The 18,333-nt window shown below is 53.5% G+C and overlaps 4 protein-coding genes across 4 annotated transcripts; 1 reads left to right on the forward strand and 3 right to left on the reverse strand.

The window, feature by feature from the left end:
- Positions 1 to 350: 350 nt before the first annotated feature.
- On the reverse strand, positions 351 to 2,959 carry ATEG_01687 (GABA permease GabA; the record flags this gene model as incomplete). Its single annotated transcript, XM_001209052.1, has 16 exons — positions 351 to 535; positions 591 to 669; positions 723 to 870; positions 917 to 1,045; positions 1,095 to 1,172; positions 1,223 to 1,424; positions 1,474 to 1,498; positions 1,547 to 1,579; positions 1,627 to 1,655; positions 1,702 to 1,736; positions 1,783 to 1,861; positions 1,917 to 2,031; positions 2,197 to 2,316; positions 2,374 to 2,553; positions 2,770 to 2,803; positions 2,868 to 2,959. 16 exons carry the CDS (start codon positions 2,957 to 2,959, stop codon positions 351 to 353), a joined length of 1,563 nt encoding a protein of 520 aa, XP_001209052.1.
- A 616-nt stretch (positions 2,960 to 3,575) lies between these two features.
- pex6 (AAA family ATPase peroxin 6) lies at positions 3,576 to 8,021 on the reverse strand (the record flags this gene model as incomplete). The annotated part of the gene is made up of 3 exons (XM_001209053.1): positions 3,576 to 3,972; positions 4,035 to 7,782; positions 7,847 to 8,021. 3 exons carry the CDS (start codon positions 8,019 to 8,021, stop codon positions 3,576 to 3,578), a joined length of 4,320 nt encoding a protein of 1,439 aa, XP_001209053.1.
- Positions 8,022 to 11,721: 3,700 nt separating this feature from the next.
- On the forward strand, positions 11,722 to 13,993 carry ace1 (putative C2H2 transcription factor (Ace1); the record flags this gene model as incomplete). The annotated part of the gene is made up of 5 exons (XM_001209054.1): positions 11,722 to 12,250; positions 12,300 to 12,538; positions 12,566 to 12,798; positions 12,855 to 13,130; positions 13,192 to 13,993. 5 exons carry the CDS (start codon positions 11,722 to 11,724, stop codon positions 13,991 to 13,993), a joined length of 2,079 nt encoding a protein of 692 aa, XP_001209054.1.
- A 2,455-nt stretch (positions 13,994 to 16,448) lies between these two features.
- On the reverse strand, positions 16,449 to 16,929 carry ATEG_01690 (uncharacterized protein; the record flags this gene model as incomplete). The annotated part of the gene is made up of 3 exons (XM_001209055.1): positions 16,449 to 16,552; positions 16,619 to 16,844; positions 16,900 to 16,929. The coding sequence occupies 3 exons, from the start codon at positions 16,927 to 16,929 to the stop codon at positions 16,449 to 16,451; spliced, it is 360 nt and encodes a 119-aa protein (XP_001209055.1).
- Between the last annotated feature and the right edge of the window lie 1,404 nt (positions 16,930 to 18,333).

Raw genomic sequence — 18,333 nt, forward strand, 5'->3', positions numbered from 1 at the left:
GCTATAGATGTCTTGGGCCGCTGTTCGCCCGACAGATCTCTGGCTGTGGTCGACCACAGGTAATGGAATGGACTGCAACGGGGATGTAGGGGATGTAGAAAGTACAGATAAAGAGGCAAAGATTACATCTAAGCTGTTGTGCTGTCGCAGCATCAGTTGGCGTCAAAGAGAAGATCGCGTTGGAGAAAGTGTGGGGAGACCGATTAAAGTGTTGGGACCGCCGCCGTGTTGCCTCAGGCCACTTATGACGCAATGTATCACCACCGAAGTACATTATCAGACAATTGTCATTATGTCTATCGCTGCTACTCTATATTAACCTGACCATTCTATACACCCCTGCTTATTTTTTAATCACGCTGCATCGCATCTTTCGAGGGACTTGTTCCCTCAACAGGCTCGCTACTGCCCACAGCGACCTCGCCCGACAGTACCGCAACATCTACCCGCGGGCCAGTGAAGTTCTTGCGACCATCCACAATCCACTGGAAAGTCGAGATGATCAGGATAATACCGAACGCGGCGACACAGTAGTCTGGTGGGAAGTCAGCGGGTTTGCACGACACGCCGGGGATTTTGCATGGACTTACTCATGTTGCTACCTGTCACAGGGATCTCAGGAGGAAAGAGGAACAAGACGGTGGTGAGGGAGATATAGGCCAGGGCAATCTAGTTCCCACAGTCAGTGCGAGTGCTTCGAGTGGGTGGTTCGTCTTCCGTACCAGGTTCACCGTCCAGCCGACGGCATTGGGGAGCACAAACGGGCGCTCGGGCAGCATTTTCCGTCCGCGCAAGCAGTTAATAGCGATGGGAATGCCGTAGGAGATGTCGAGCATCACCACGGATGAAGAGACGATGGCGTTGAATGCACTGGTTGCATTAGCGGTGCGCTCACGGAGGACCACGATCGACTCACCTAGAGGAACCGAGGAAGATCAGGCCGAAGATGATGACCAGCGCATTGGTCAGGTACAGGGCATTCAAAGGCACTTTGAGCTTGTCGTGGACCTTGCTGAAAAATGGCGATGCGGGAAGACCTCCGTCTCTGTGCGCTATCAGCATCTGCCATCGTAGAGTCTGGCGGAAAAACTTACCTCGCAAAGGCGTAGATCATACGGCTGCTGGTGGCCATGATCGTGATTGTCGCGAACAAGATGCACACCAGGGGAAACCTTCGATCGAGTCAGTAACCCATCACCCCGAGGAAAGCGATATACCGTACATGAGCAGACAGATCGCACCCGCATTGTTGGCGGTTGCGTTTTTAAAGATCTGGAGGAGACATCCGGCGGTGGAATTGATCACCTGGGTGATATCTCCCGCGACGAACAGCAGGACGATCAAAAAGACCAATCCAGTGAAACAGCCGATGGAAACGCAGTAGATCATGATCCGCGGGCCGACCACGGAGGCGTCTGGAATTTCTGTCCAGATATTAGGATATGGCATTTCAGCATTTTTCCGATCTCGTACCTTCAATCATGTGTGCAACGCCATCCTGTGACTGTTAGCTATGATCATTGACCGAGTAAATTAGGTGACATACAAATCCCGTGAGACCAAGACCTCCTTGGAGCAACTAGTATCGGTCAGAAAGATTCAGTCCTTGTGAGTGGTGGGACATACACCGAGAAGCCAAGCAAGTCCATCCGGCCCTGGATAAGTTAGTTTGGTTCAATGAGAGTAATGGCACGCACATACAGCCGGTAGTGTTGATAAAATCTCCAAAGACAAACCTACGCGCGTCAGTCATATCCTCAATGCGGGGAGACCAGCACGTACTCTCCAGAGCTATAGTTTGGAGATGAGCACGCAAGGATGGTGATGGAGATGACCGCAAAACCAGTGATCGACCAGATGACTGCATACTGTCAGCGCCGTCGCTATTGCAGGATTGACCGACTTTGACGACATACAGGCACCCTTCGTAACCAGTGGCAAGCCTTTGTTCATGAGCGAGTTGACAAGGAAGCCAATGATATTGTAGGCAACGTAAAGCAGAAATTGATGCCAGCGCTGCGCTTCGTACGTCTGCGAAGGATTAGCCGGGGAAGTCTAGGTCCTGTGAGGTCGCATACCGGATGCATCAGGGCGATAACCCCTAGAATCAATTGGCTACCCAACAGGCCACCCGTGCATGTAAGTGCAACCTAGTCGCGTCAGCTTTGCGCATGGACGCTTAAGTGCGCGGCTTACCCATCCCGAGACATTGGCCCAGCCAGTGATCCAGGAGAGACTTGGGACCCATTTTTCCCAGGAGACTTGGAGAATATTAGACGAGCGAACGATGCTGACGAGGGAGAGATTACTCACTGACTATACACGATCAGTTAGCATTATTCAATCAGGGTTTTGATAAGATAGATGACATACCTGCAACCCAGTGATATTGTCCTCCAGCACTATACCACAGTCAGATCCGATCTGACCGCCAGTGACTATAGGTAGGAACTCACGTGGGATAGGCGGACAAGAACTCGGCCAGCGAGACGGCGGTAGATAGGTTACAGATACCAGCTGTAACGAGACCTTGGGGATTGATTTAGGACGAGTCTATCGTCTATCAAGCAGGTCACTCACCCCAAATGACGCTGACACAGCCCCCGGACGGCAGACTGAGCGATAAGCTAGCCGATAACGCGGTCCACGACTGAGGACGGGTTAGAGTTGATCGGAGCCAGGATTGGGATTGGGGGGATGGTTTAGTGTCGCGACGGACTGGTTCTCGGGTCCAATGGCCGGGAGAGAAGCATTGCGGGGGAAGCATACATTGAGAATAGCAAAGGCCAGTCCTAACATGGAACTAGAGATGATGCGTGAGCGTCTTGATAGACAACAAGGAGAGGGAACGGGAGAAGCAAGCATACAGCATGGAAAAGTTGCGGTTCAACTCGGCCTTGTGGCCCATGGCGGCCAACTGGGCATCGTCGTCATTCTGAAAGCCCTTGGAAGACGACATGGTGTTGTCCTCGTCGTGAGATAGGATTCAATGCAGTCTCAATGGACTCAATGGAAGGTGGAAGGAAGAAGAGAGAGAGAGGGAGGAAGAAAGGGGAAAGTAGACTCCGATACTGGCCAGGCACAGGCCCTATTACGGGTTCCTGACCTCATGCGGCCATCCTGACCTGACTGACTATGGAGAAGGATATGCGGGGAGGCAGTCTGTTACCTAATGGGCATGGGGTAAGGAAAGCGGACGCATCTCCGCTCGGCGACTCGATAAGAGAAGCAGCCCCCGCCATTGGATGGAAGCGCCGAACACTAGCCCGTCTCCCGATGGGTCCAAAGCTTGTCTTTCTGATAATTAACTATACACGTGTGTCATCCGTGGGAGTAGACTATTGTACATACTGTACTTAGTAACTATCTACTCGGAGGAGATACGAAACGGATCCACTATTGTACTACTCCGTATACTGTCTCCCCCCGAAATCTCTCCGACCTCGCCACTTAATACTCAGTACAATAGATATGCAATGATATGCAATCGTCAGTCAATCAATACAATCGAGAAGACAATGTATGTACACCCCCGTTCCTCCTCCCTCTATACTCCTTCCCATTCCCATTCTCCTCTACTGCGTCCCGTCGGTCCGGACTATGTACTCCTCGTCCTCCCCGACGTCATCGTAGGTACCCTCTTCCCGGGGTCCCGATGTAGGCCCGTCCAGCGAAGAGTCTGAGTCTCCGTTTGGCACCGACACCATCTTACTCTTCCCCTTACCCTTGCCCTTCGCCACCGGTGGACCACCCTGCTTGGCCTTGCCCTTGCCAGTCCCCACGGGAACATGATCCCCATTCGTCACCGGCCCCCCATCAATAGGGCCATCCAGTTCGTCCCCGATATTAAGCGCCTCCAGCGCGTCGCCAATCGTCTGTGGGCCTCCCGGTGGGTTCGCCCCGTCCTGCTTTTTCTTATCAACCGACTCAAACGACTGCCGGATCCGCTCAAAATGCTCCAATTCCTTCGCACTACAAAGGATCAGCAATCGTTCCGAAACAAGGCTGTTAACTGCATCGATAAGAACACGTACCTGACACTCGGCACCAGCTCCCCCTGGGCCTGGCTAAAGTCGTCCTCCGTCACCATCACCGCAACATCTTCCGGCGTCGCCAGGTGGTCAAAGAACCAGGCCGTGCTGACCGGCTCGCCCGGCAGCGCCTTGATCTTCTCGTCCACCGCCGTGGCCTTGCGCGTAATCGCCTTCAGCATGGCGTCCGAGCACAGCGCATACAGGTCAGCACCCGTATACGTAAGCGGCAGTCGGTCTGCCACCCGCCGCAGCGACACCGCCGGATCCAGCGTAAACTTCCTCGTAAGCGCCTCCAGAATCGTCGCCTGCTTCTCGTGCGTGTCGGAGACGCCCAGATACAGCATCTTGTCGAAACGTCCTGGCCGAAGCAGGGCGTTATCCAGCAGGTCGGGACGGTTCGTCGCGCCGATCACAAAGACGCCCCCGCTGTTCTCTTCACCCCCGTTCATGCCGTCCAATTCCGCAAGAAGCTGACTGACGATACGATCCATCACTCCGCCACTGTCACCCTGGTTGCCTCGCTTCGGGGCGACCGAGTCCAATTCATCGAAGAACACCACGCAAGGCCGAGCATCCCGGGCCCGTTGGAACACCCGCCGCACGTTGGCTTCAGACTCACCAATGTACATGTTCAGCAGCTCAGGACCCTTCACCGAAAAGAAGTTCAGGGAGAATTCCGTGGCAATCGCCTTAGCAAGCAGTGTTTTACCCGTACCCGGAGGACCGTAGAATAGGATACCGCTCCGCTTCTTCATACCCTTCGCGAACAGCTCCGGTCGTTCCAAGGGAAGTTGAATGGTCTCGATGAGGGCATCCTTAACGTTCGTAAGACCTCCCACGTCATCCCAGCTGACATTGGGAATCTTGGGTGCGCCAATGGAATCAGCAAAATTCTTTCGGGCGGCTTCCACAGCAGTGTCGAAATCGGCCTTGGTGACCCCTCGTGCGGCATCACCACCAGAGACAATGATATCTCTGACGCTGACCGGGGCAACGGACGTCTGTTTGCTCGCAGACTCGGCCAGTTTGTCCAAACGAGCGGTTCGGATCGAGGCTGCGCGTTCAACGACATCCACTAGGTCGCCGGCCACCAGGGCAGCTGTCTTCAGAGCGACCGTTCCCAGGTCGACATCCGGCGAAAGCTTGATGCTTCGCTCACATACAGCGTTCCGGAGGATCCCCTCGCGCTCCTTTTCTTCAGGAGCGGTCATTTCGAACTCGTGGGTGAACAGGCTCCGGATGCCCTCCGGGATTTGCTCAACGTCAGTCGTGGTGGCGATCACCACTCGCGCATCGTTCACAATCTCCGACATCGCGGAGACAATTCTATCAGCAGTAAGGACTTCAATGTGTTTGATGAGAAGTGCGGTGCAGTTCGATCCACAGTGGAATGCACGTTCCGCTCTCGCTTTCAGGTATGCCTCGGTCTTGACGTCGCCGCCGTTCGCTCCACCTTCCGTCAGGATATCATAAGCATCAATGGGGAAGGTATGAAGCCCAATATCTGCGCACGCTCGGGTAGCCACCGTTGCCTTTCCGATATGTCTCTGTTGCGACCGGAGAAGGATGACAACAGGCTTCATACCGAGCTGGATAGCACGGGGGCTAGTGGCAACAGACATCAGGTCGCGGATGCGCTCCTGCAGGGAAGAAATATACGTCTGGGGTGATTCGGTGATCAACCCATGGGAGCTCGGAAAGTCGCTCACAGACTTGGGTACAGTCTTCACTCCCAACCAGTATTCCCATCCGTTGTTCAGAACGCCCGGCACTTTGCTCACATCGCTGCCCGCCTGTACCATTCTCGTAGTGGCCGAGTCAATGATAGCTACACCACCCCACTGGTTCTCCGCGGTTTCATCTGGGTCATCCGACGAACTGGGGACAACTTGTCCAACGCGGAACCAGGCGACCCCGACTTTTCTCGATCCAGCATGATCCGCATCTCCAACCCGACCCAGTCGCGTAGTAATATCTTCATCTTGATGAGAGCCATCGGCGGCAGCGGGTCCTGCAAAAACAGCTCTCCCAAGCCCTTCGTCAACGCTGATTCCCACGAGATCTCCACTCTTGAGAAGACGCCTTTTGGACTCAAAGTACTGCTTGAGGCCTGCAAACAAGGCGGGCTGCAGAGTACGGTCCATGGAAAGGGGGGTAGACACTTTGAGCAAGGTCACTTCCTTCGCCATCGGCGGGCTTCGGACCGAGCTTGCTTTCATTTGGTGCAGGAGACCGGATTTGGGGCCACCGCTAGCATTAGCAAAGGCCATTGGAGCTATCCGTAGGTACTTCGGGTTGTCGAGGTTGTTCAGAAGCAGTGGAGGGACGAAGACGGACGGGGTCAGGCGCAGCGTAGGGCGTTGGGAGATACTCGGACGGCGATCGCCAGATTGGTTGATTGAGTAACGAGGTTTGGCCGACGGGAGACCCGGCAGACCATAGATCTTGACCGCGCGCCAGTCGCCAGAATCCTGCTCCTGGTCATTGAAGCTTCCTAGCTTGATCGAAGCGAAGATGTTCGTCTGAGGCTCCTCGGTCACCTCAACTCTAACCCAATCTCCCGAAAAGCAACCAATCTTCGCCAGGGTGCTAATGTCGACGAAAACAAACGACTCCGGGTCATCGTCTTCGCGCGGTCTAGGGTGCAGAAGGTCATTTGGAATCGCACGTAGGAGGCCCTCGGTCTTGAAAACCTTCCCTCCACCAGCTCGACCGGCACGCAGGGTCGCCGAAGTGAACGTAGACGTGACTGACCCCGGGGTGTGGATACCATCACCGCGTCTGGCCGCGCGGGGAGTCGCGGCGGTCATGCCCGACATGACACCGGACGGGTGCTGGGGAAGTTCGGGCGCGGTAAGGGTAATCATGTCTTCTAAGGAATCGTCCGAAGAGTCGCTCGTATTACCTGTAGATCCTTCCGTCTCGGAGTCTTCTGCAGCTGAAGTGGTCTCCATCTCAGTGCTGTCCTCCACAGGTTTATCCTCCGCCGCAGAATAGAATTGTTCGTTGGACGTGTCGTCAGCCTCGTTCTCCGCGACCTGTTTGAGCAAGCCCGATCCAGATCTCAGGCTGCGCTGACTCCGGGTATTGTGCGGGCGTGCCTGGATGAGGACAATCTTGGTCGTCGGCATCAACAGACCCTGAGATACGGGTTCACAGAAGGAAATGTGCACAGGAGGCGGGGGAGCGTAGGTGATGGGATGCGGAGGCAATGGGAGAGGCAGCACGTCGCCGGTATGCACCACCTTTTGCGTTCCCAGGGCCTCGCGAACAGCTGCCATGAGGCGCTCCTCTGCCTCTGCGGCGGCTTTCTTGGAATACTTCTTCGTCTCCAAGCTCTTGCCGGTCTTGGCCCACAACCCGTTAGGGCCATGGAGACTGCTCGTAAACCCACCGCCGAATTTGTTCTGGACATCATCGTGGTTCCGGAGCAGGTTCCGCTCCACAGTCACGTAAACCGTGTCCAGATGAAGAGGAACGACGTCCAGCACCCTGATCTCGATCGACCGCTGGGCTTGGAGGCCGTGTCGCGTCGGGTCGAGCCTGCTCAAAGCCTGTACAAACGGTTGCAGGGAGTCGGCAGCATCTGGGAAGACGACCGTCGAGTGCGGAAGCGGGGACTCGTAGGCGCGATCCTTCGATTGGGGCCGAACCGGAATGATGGTCCAGGCAAGATCCTCAACCGAGGGCTGCCCGGGGAAGTATGGCGAGATGGCGACATAGCGGGTTTCGTTCTCGTCTCGATCTCCTACCATTCACGCGTTAGAGGTCGGTCTACGGATATTCATGGGTTAGGGAAATGCATCACTTACCAGGGAAGAGATCCTTCACCAGGTCATCGGAAAGCATCCCAACGCCGCCCCGCAGTTGGTGGTCCAGGGACAACCGTGCTGCGATAGGAGCCCTGCTGCGCAGACGCTTGCGACCGACATTCCGTCTACGGCGTTTGGTGAGATCGGCGTTCAGGTCGCGGCGCTCGGAGTTCATGATGGGGAGGCGGTATCGGAACAATTCCCCTCGGTCGGGTGGAGTAGGGAGAGAGGACGAGTAAGGGGAGGATCCAAGATGTCCGAAGGGGGATGAACAGCGGTAGGAGATGGATATCAATCAAGGAGTCATGATCTTCTACCAGGCTGTCTGACGGTCTTGGGGGAGGGAGGGAGGTGTGAAGAACGAGGGGAACTCCAGCACGGTGATTGATGATGGAGAAAGTCCGGGGGAGAGAGATCTCTCCGGTCCATTCGTCGGCACCGCCCGCACTTTCTGCCTCTTCCCGAAGCCGAGGTTCATTCTCGCCGCGTCACGAGATCGGTGGATTCCTCTCTACTGTCCTTGTATCAATACTCTCTCGAGATGGTGACCTCGCTGGTAATCCCTATGTTGTTCATGAGGGTGATAAATCCAGGCTTCGCTCACAAGGGAGTAAGCTTATACCGATGCTCCGGCGGATATCTAATTGAGGTAGCCTTCACGCGTCATTGGTCATTGGGGTGCGTTCCTGTCGCATCCATTCAGAGACATCGTTCAGTAAACTGGCGCGGACTTTGCTGGCTTACAAAGTCGGCTGTTAATATCACCACGCGCTGGACATCTCCAACAGGCAATTCTCGCAGGCCATGGAGAATTTCACGGATCAAATGCAGCAACTTGGTGATTATATTCGTCTTCATCAAAGACACGCCCGGTATAATGCTGTAAACATGGGTGGGACAATCTCGTCTTGGAAAGATAGTATTGTAGCGCAAATCCAGCTCTTAGGTTGCGGACTACTGCGATCGCGAGCTGCAGCAGATTTCAATGTTCAATGCATTGGCTCCTGTCTTCAATCGGAAATTTGGGGGCATTCGTTAGATCGACGTATCATGGTTTCGACGTCTTGATCTGCTTCTTTGGGGTCTTGACACGCGTCCTGATGGCTTGGTGTTCAAGTCGTTCGAGGCAAGTCGCCAGTCTCGGGTACCAAGTTGCTTCATTGAAGGCGGTTTTTTCCAAGAACGGCGTTCAGATACACTCCACATAGTTCGCATTGTGGGACGGTACATATATTCATTTCATGTTCGATTTCGCACGGGCTTGACGCGCTGTAGATATTTGGCAGCTCCCCAAATTCTTGTATGATTTCTAAGACAGTCAGTACTTCGGTATCAATGAGCGAGTGCGCAATAAAGAGACACATAACTTAAGTTTAATTGACCTGTTCATCAAGACTGGATTGTGGGCCAAAGAACATGCCTTGTACTGCTATTATCTATCGCTAGATAGAAACTCAATCAGGATTATAATAGGTAGTATCAATTGGGTTCTTACATGGAGTACGTCCATATCCCCCGGAACCAAACGTGCCAGCTGAAAAAAGTATGCGATACGTACTACATCATTTTGACATATCGGACAAACAAAGGCGTAATTTTTTACCCGCTCTCTCAATGAAAACTTAGGGGCTATTGGACAACGTTACTTTGAGTCGCAAAACAATTCGATTGCGGGAGCATGGGTATAATGAACGGAGAGAGAGTGAAGTATATTAGAAACTCTAAGTTTGGCTATAGATCGGGGGATTCTCCCCGAGCACCCATTACCATGGGTCTACAAGACGCTCTCCGGTATACAGATTCAGTCCACTTGAGACCATTTAGAAGGCCATATTTGGAGCCTGGTAGTTTCAGTTTCGGCCAGGAGTATGATGATTGGGATGGAGACCATGACATACCTATGTAGATGGGTAAGTATTGTGGTTCTATTGATGGAAGACTATGATGGCTATTTACGACGAAGCTCTCTTTCAAAAGAGCGCTTGGTCGAGTCTTGCGGAGTCATAATCTCCTTCAAGAGTCATGCTACTGTAGTCTTGACGCCGACTATACCTCACCTATACGCAGAACCGTAGCATGTGACCGCTCTGTTGATTGGCCTGTTGTATGGCTCCTTGTTCCTGTGTAGGTAGGTACTTTGGATCCGGTGAGTATGTTGTAACTGTCCCATTTGAGCTGGGGAATCGACATCACGATGGATCGAGAATTGATGTATGGGCGCTGGATAGGGATGAAAGCAAGCCGACGGGGTCTGTGTAGGTGCAATGACATGTACATAGATAGGAACTACTAAGCTACTATGGGTGGACTAGATTCAAAGAATTGAATTGAAAAGATACTGCAAAGTTTCTTCGGCTCCAAATGCATGGGATGGATGGATGGGAAGTGCCAGCGGGGCCAATGCTGATCATAAGCCATCGAGCACGAACCCTTCGTGCCAGCTACCTCAAATATATCATCGAATGCAATCATCACTACTCAATGTGGATATTGCGCTTGGATATTGGTGAGTCAAGGTGGGGTCCATGAACTCACCTGATAGCATATGTAGATATGATCTCTTTCTTCCTTTTTTTTTTTTCTCCCTCCCATTTCTCGGAAATGATGCTGCCTTCCGATGGCAGAGGGGATAACAACCCAGGGATCAGGATGAGACGGTACGAAGGTACATGAGTGTGGCTGAGCAGACAGCCAAGCCAAGCCACCCATCTGCCGGAGGTCATCATCACACCGTCGTCCTCACCACATTATTATTCTTTTATTGAGTGATCATTGAGTGTGGTGGATGATGATTTCACAGCAGGGTCCCGTAAGCAGACACATCCCTACTAGCTCCAAATTGCGTTGGAAGGCAGGAGAAGCAACGGGAACGCCGAAGGAGTACGTATGTCTGTGGCAGCCTACAACGAAGGATCATCGACAGTTGGGACCCTGACCGGGGGGATGGTGGGAGTCGGGGGAAGGGTCTATCCGACTCCACTTCGTAGGGCGACTACCTATAGTATAGACCACATATCAAAGATGTTGCCGTCTGATTCTACCACACCGTATGATCTTAACTAGGTATGTACTCGGTACTCCAGTATTGTCCGTTTAACCGTCACGGAACCCGCGGCGCCCTGGAGCATCGACTATTTTGGGAACACCCAACGCCGAGAAAGTCTGATTGGATGGGTGAGACGGGTAATCGGGGCCACGAGAGTCCCGAGCCACAGAGATACAAGGAACACCTCGTATTGGAAGCGTCATGACCGGAGAAGTGCCTCATTCTCGCCCGGATTGACCCATAATTACGCGTAATTTGAGTATACGGTAATATATCTCAAGGTACTCATGTGGGGAAGACCAAGATGGCGCACACCCAATCAGGCCACCCGGGCTTTCCCCGACGAGGTTTAGCCTCGTTTGGCCCATCAGGCAGACATTCAACCGACGTCCTCAGCCTCCTTCTCGCTCTCCTCCTCTTCTTTCAATCTGACACTTTGCTCCTCTCCATCATCATCTCCATCTTCTTCTCCATCCGCTCCTCCTTCATCCTCGCTCGTCCAGTCCAAGCTGTAGTCCGTCGGCTATCGCACTGCGATCGATTCATTGATCTATCCATCACTAGTCTCTTCTCCTTAATAAACAAAGAACCGCTCTATCAGACTCCATTGCGGACTGTCATCGCTGTGCCCTGCCATTTACTTTGCTTCGAACCGCGTCGGTTTGGGCCAACTGTTCTTGGGACGCGACTCAAGGAGTTCATGGTACGTCTGAAACGGATACAGAATTCCGCTGCCTCCTGAGTGATTCCCGAATGGTCCTGTAATGGTCTTGCTCATGTTATAATCAGAGTATTGTCCTCCAGTTAGCACGTTATTACGACAGCCAAAATGTCGTCGCCCAAGGATTCCCAGTACGACACAACCCTTCGGCGCCATCCCCGCCGGAGGGCTGCTTTGTCCACTTCTCCTCCATCTTTACTTAACTCGTCCAACTGTCGATCCGTCGACTCGACCCCCTCAAACCCGCTGTTCAGAAAGAGCGAAACCTTTCATGCAGCGAGAAACCGTCCCACCCCGCGCGATCCTCGTCTCAGCTTGCCTCTTGCACCCCGCCGCTCTCCTACCTCTCCCGCTGCCCTCGAAGCCATCGCGGCCGGCAGAGAGCGCATGAGCAAAATCCTCGATACCCTCGACCTCGATACCTTCACTCCCTCGGAATCCGTTGATGAGGAGCTCCCCGTGCCCCGCAGTGTCTTGCAACTTCATTTCGACTCTTTGCATATCTCGGACCCTCCCCAGAGTCCGTCCGTCCGTTCAGCTCCCAAGAAGCCGCTCCAAAGAGTCAACCATCACACTTCGGACAGCGGTCTCGGGACCTCTATTTGTAGCGAAGAAGTGCTGTCTTGTACCGAATCCGGTAAGTTCCAGCAGCCTGCTTGATATTGACCTGTCTAACTAGATCGTAGCCGATCTGGACTCGAACGCCCCCATGTCCGCCTCACATCTTCGGAAAATATCGCCTGACGGGGTCGACAAGATAGAGCACCGTGTCTTCTACCCTCTTCTTATGAACACGCAGTTCGATAAGTTCCACAGCACTGTTCGATATGCCGCTCAAGGGGTCAAGGACAATCGATTCCGCTGTCTCCGTGACGTGGAAAATCTATTCCGCAATCCATTCCCTGTACGAAGCGTTACCCAGGTTGTATGGTGCATGGCTAACTTGTAGCAGATTGACCATGTTAATGAGAAGGAGGAATTTTCTCTTTTCCTGAATCAGGTGGTCCTGTGCCTCGACGACACTTGGCACCGCCTGGATGAATCGGACCGCACTATGCCTGGTGATGTCCCGTACTCGAATGAGTACATCCTCGACCTTTACGATCAAATTGTCCGCTTCAAGGCGCTCTGTGAGCGAGCGAAACAGAATCTCTCACAGAAGGATAGCAACGGTGCCACCTCCAAGTATGTCTTTTGAACTACCACTACCAGTCTTTATAAACGCTAACCAGCTCTCGCAGGTTGCCCAAGCTCGTGTTCAAAGGCGGCTTGGCCAAAACAGGACGCCAGGCGGAACTGGTCGCTCAGTCCGATGACCAGATGATGTCGCTCCGCACGGGTAAACCCTACCAGGAGAGCCAGGTGCCGAGCATGAAGCGTGGCCTCAGCCTATGCTCGACGGATGGAGAGGGCGCCCACCGGTGCATGGCCCGCCGCCGGAAGAACGAGGCTCCCATGAACATCAACACTCCGTGCGACTTTTGCGGGCAAATTTTCGCGAGACCCTGTGACCTCACGTGAGTGAACCCTTTCGGAGTACCGTTGTCATTGGCTTCGATTCATGCTAACGTCTTGCAGTAAACACATGAAGACCCACACACGCCCGTTCAAGTGTTCGGTACCTGAGTGCAAGTACTACACCTATGGATTCCCGACTGAAAAGGAGAAAGACCGTCATTTCAACGACAAGCACAACCCCGACCCGGAACCGTATGAATGCGATCTGGGAGGATGCAATTATCGCTCTAAGCGGTTGAGTAATTTGAAGCAGCATAAGGAGAAGAAGCACGGCTGGCAATACGTCCGGACCAAGAGCAACGGCAAGCGCAAGGACAAGGTCAAGGGCAAGAAAGCCAGTCCTCAGTCTACTCCGGACACTCCCGGCCTTACCACTCCCGGCACCAGCACCGCGCAGTCATTCTCGACTCCGAACACTGGACCCAGTCCGTCCCCCCCGCAGGCAGTCTCCCGACCTCTGCCGACTACCGACTTCAACTTTGCTGATCCTCCGTTGCCCACCCCGGTGGCCGACTTCCAACTGTTCAACGCGAACAGCCCCATGGGAGGGAACGGAGGCGTGAACATGGGCTATGCGGATTTGGGCTTTCCGGAAATGACTCGGTCGATGGACGGCGACGTGATTCATATGAACAACTTTGAAGACATGTTCGCCAACGTCAACAACCCTTACCTGGATGGACTCAGCGGGGGTTATCAAGTCCCCAGCGGCTATGAAGCCGGCAACATTGACTTTTCGGATCTGGGTTATGGCGCGGCCGTGCCTCCGTCTGCGGTCTTCCACGAAGACCAATTCCTGCCGGAGACGATCAACTGGGAAGAATTCGCCATGCTTAACGGAATGGATACGATGTCCAAATGATTTGATATGGGATATCCATTTGGAACTTGTTTACGAGCGGGAGTTGGGAACTAAATGGAGTTTGACTTTCTTGGATTGACATGGGACCAACCCGACCAAAATTGTGAAGCATCAGCTATGCTCACACCCTGTCAACACTATGCACCGGATTGTTTTGTTTTGTTTTGTAGCATGGTTATGTTTGTATTCTTGGAGTCCTTCATTGGCCTCCCCGACAAGGGTCACAATTTGAATCCGAGTGAACTTCATATCAATGTTATGTTTGGCTTCTGCAACCTCTGACATGATTAGTGAGTATTCCAAGCGATGGGCTGGGCTCTGTAATATCATGTCAAGACGTCCATCGAAATGCAATCGCATTCAACTTTGCAACAACTCACCATTCCTATAGTAAGATGTGCCATGTCATCACCTTGTAGGACAGGTCATGTTCAACGACTGCCAGTAAGACTAAACCATCACCCTACGATGAATTCTTCTCGCGCCATTGCCGGCCCGACAATCCCCAGTTACAAACCCAACTGTCCCCGCATTCAGACACGCCTGATGCGCCTGATGCATGACCTGCATCTGCAGGTACACTGCACTACCGACGAAACCTCCTGAGCGTGTTTGCCCTCCCCGGCTGTAGCCGCCAACACCCTGCATCGTTGCATCAGAGGAAAAGGAGAAGACAAAGCAATCCGGCTGGCGATGCGAATTGCTTTTTCCTTTGTCGCGTTCATGCAGCGCGCTGGACAATGTGACCTGCCTCCTGGAACGGTGTCCTGCATAAGTGACTGCCGGACAAACGTCGCCAGCGGCGGCTAGCATTAATTCTGAGGGGGAGGACTGTTCGTTCGGCAATGGGGATGTAGGTTTGCGGTGGAGTATGCGTGCAGTGGGCATGCGGTGAGCTGGCTGGCTTACCCCGGATTCTGCTGATATCGGCATCCGAAACGAGTCCTTTCGTATCGGGCATTCCTTTCCTCGGCCAGACCGGACTGGACGGTGCGAGACTCGCTTGGCTCGGGGTCGTATGACAGGCGCGACAGCCGGTGCTGGTGCTGGTGCGGCATTCCTCGCGCTGACACATTCCAGTCGGTCTGGTCTCGTCTCGGTCTCGGTCTCGGCTAGATGATGGCCTCACGAGAGGACACCCCTTGCATAGATGAGATGCTTGGGTCGTACAGACTCATGTGCCATGCGCGATTTGGTCCTGCAACTGAAACAGGAGTCAGGGAACAGTGACGTTTTCCTCAGAGCGCGCAGGCAGGCAAGCCGGAGGTAGTGAGGGTGATCGTCCGCTGACTATCTCGGCTATACACTAGACTATTGCGTGTTATCGGTTCGTTCGCATGCATGTCTTACTGCCTGCAGGGTGATTAGGATATGATCCTGTTCTCGCGTGTGCTCTTGTCTTACATTGCGTCATGTCTAGGGTTTATCTGTTGGAGTGGAGGGGTAGTGGTCGTGTAACTGTGCCATTGCCATCGTAGACTCGATTCCCCATAGGTAGGTAGGTAGGTAGGTAGTTATCTCTCGACTACCACACAAACCGTTACATCTCTCCTCAACACCGCCATTTGATAATTGTCAGAGAAAGGTTATACCTGACAAATCCATCCGACGAGGGTTGCACAATGTGCCCTGCTATCTGCACGCGCACGCAAGCAGGGCCCGGTCCGCGTGCCCACCCTCCACTCCACCCCCTGAAACCCTCTACAACCCTACAACCCTACAACCTACAACCTACAACCTACAGACTACACTACGTGACCATGACTCCATCCTGCATCTGCGGCCCTGACATGAACGAGCACGATACCCCCCATCCGACATATCGCCTGCATTCCGCGCGGGCGTACCCGCCCGCGGATCACGAGGGTCTGGTTGGTTGATGGCCGGTTCGTGATCGATCGGACTATTGGGGGCGTGCAGGAGTGCAACAGGGAAGGTCAGGGCGATCGGCCGGTGGGGGGGGGATCTGTAATAGTGCATGGGATTATGATCTGTCTGGAATGCGGGGGGTGGTTTCTGAGACGTCAGATGGTCACACCGCTTTGTTCTAACTAAGGTTACTCTAGTATGCTAGTATGCTAGTATGCTGAGTACGTGCGAGATTAGATCGGCGATTAGGGTGAGAGAGTTTGCGGTGGACGTCGGAGATTATTGTTCCTACCTTCGTACGGGCTGTATCTCGTACGAGTTGTAGTGATGGAACGAGTGGATGTAATGTAGTGTAGGTAGTGATCTATTATTCAAGGTCTATATACTAAGTAGGTAATGTGGTTATCCCCAACTCCTCGCTAGCAAAGAAAGAAACATGCTCAAGGAACGGCACATGGCTAGACAGACAAAAGAAACATGCAGACGGAGGGTATTCGCTTTCCGCGGCAGACATCAAAACCAGATCTATACAGAAGACAACACCGACATAATGAAACGTAAAGAATGCGTGCACGCAATGCATGCATCACTCATAGCGACGCTGCTGCTGCTGCTGCTGCTGGCGTCTCCGCAGCTCATCCCGGCTAAGGAGCCGTCGGATTCTGGAAACGAGCTTGCAAGCGGTGGAGTCTGGACACGGCTGCATCAGCATGCGATGCGGGTGACAGGTCTCATGGATTTAGGTTCGGGACTCACCGCTATATCGGCTGCGGATGGTGGAGCGGGTGGAAAACTCCGAGGGCGAGGGCGGCACCTCGATGTCGGCCCAGAAGCTGGTGTCATGGTAGCCGGCGTATTGGCGGGTCTTGAGCCAGGGCGACTCGTCGGATTGCAGCTGGAGGGCGACGACGTGCGGATAGAGGGAACCGAGGGGGTAGAGGAGTTGTTCGTTGGTGGGTTCCATGTCGAGGGGTTGGCTGGTCTGGGGATGTTAGTTCTAAGAACAAGGGAGGGAGTATGGAGGCATGGTGACATACATAAGGCTCGTAGTTGCTCTTGTAGCACATTGTGTTGTGTTGTGTAGTGTAGGTAGGTGTAGTAGAGTATAGATGCGAGGAGCTGTGTTTCTGTTGTAGATGTTCAAGGTGTAGTCAAGTCTTGTCTGATCTATATCTGATCCAACTGAGGACAGACTCATGGGAACCTGATGCTTTATATCTCGTGAGACGCTCACAACCGCATGGCAGGCAACTCAGCCACCGGCTGTCAAGTGGGGATCCGCATGGCCGGGGTTGTTTTTCTGATTTTTTTAAATATTTTTTTTATCTATAGAATGACTTACTTCTTTAATTACTTCTTTTAATTAGAGATACTAGCAGGTACCAGTACATTCAGCTGAGAACAGACCTCGGATGATTTGAGTTCCCATTCCCTCAGATCCCCCAATCAGACGCCGAAACGCCCGAGAATAAATGTGAGCAGCCAATCCGGATGCCCCTACAGACCCACTCCCCAACCACTAGCCCTAATCAGGTAAGCTATTATCAGTGTATCTGTACCGAATACGGAGTACACCTTCCATCTACAACATACTCCATATCTCTCCCCCGCTGATGAAATTATGACCACCGATCAGCATTCCTGCGCATCAGCTTGACCGGTGTGCCCGAGGGAAGGGGTCATCGTCGATCGCTTACTGGCTCCAACGATGTGTCCCTTGCGTCCCTTGCGTCTCACCATCTCACCACCTCATCACAACCACGTTGACCCCCCCATTCCTTGGGCGCAACTGCATACATCCTCTGTAAGGTGACGAGAACATGCGGTCTGCCTGATACCCCTGGTGCAACCCAACTGGAATGCTCCTCGCCCGGTTGCACTCGGCCTGTACCACGTCTCGTCAGGCCCTCCCCTCCATGTGGATGTCCCTCAGCCCGGTGGAGATCGTGTCACCCGCCCAACTGGATTCATCAGGATGATGACGAGAGACGCGAGGGCGCGAGCTGTCACATCCGGACAGGGAATGCTGACTATCGATCCGTCTTGCTGGGTCAACAGCTCGCTACCACTAGCCCGAGAAACGGGCCAGCCGGCCTAGCCACGTCTAGCCCGGCCAGCCATCAGCCTCTCTCACGCCATTTGGAAATCTCGGGGTGGGAGGAGGAGGATGAATCGGATTGTGCAGGCATGGCTAGCTGAGGAGCGGATCAACACGCCAAGGGGGGGGTGGTCTTCCAAATCTTTTCCTCTAGTGCCATCGGGTTCCAGGTTCCTGGGTCTGGTCCTGCTCCCCTAGTCCAGGCCTAGTCAAGGCCTAGGACAAGACCGAGGACTAGTGCAGGGCTAGTCCAGGCCGCTACGTGATTGATCCGCTTAAGGCCGAAAAGGGGGCCCACGCAAGGGGAGGCACAGCCACAGAAAAAAAAAGTATGGCCTGTGCTGTGCCACATGTCGTGGCTTGCTTTCTGTGG

This window comes from Aspergillus terreus, genomic scaffold (genome assembly GCF_000149615.1).
Source record: "Aspergillus terreus NIH2624 scaffold_2 genomic scaffold, whole genome shotgun sequence".
Classification (NCBI taxonomy): domain Eukaryota; kingdom Fungi; phylum Ascomycota; class Eurotiomycetes; order Eurotiales; family Aspergillaceae; genus Aspergillus; species Aspergillus terreus.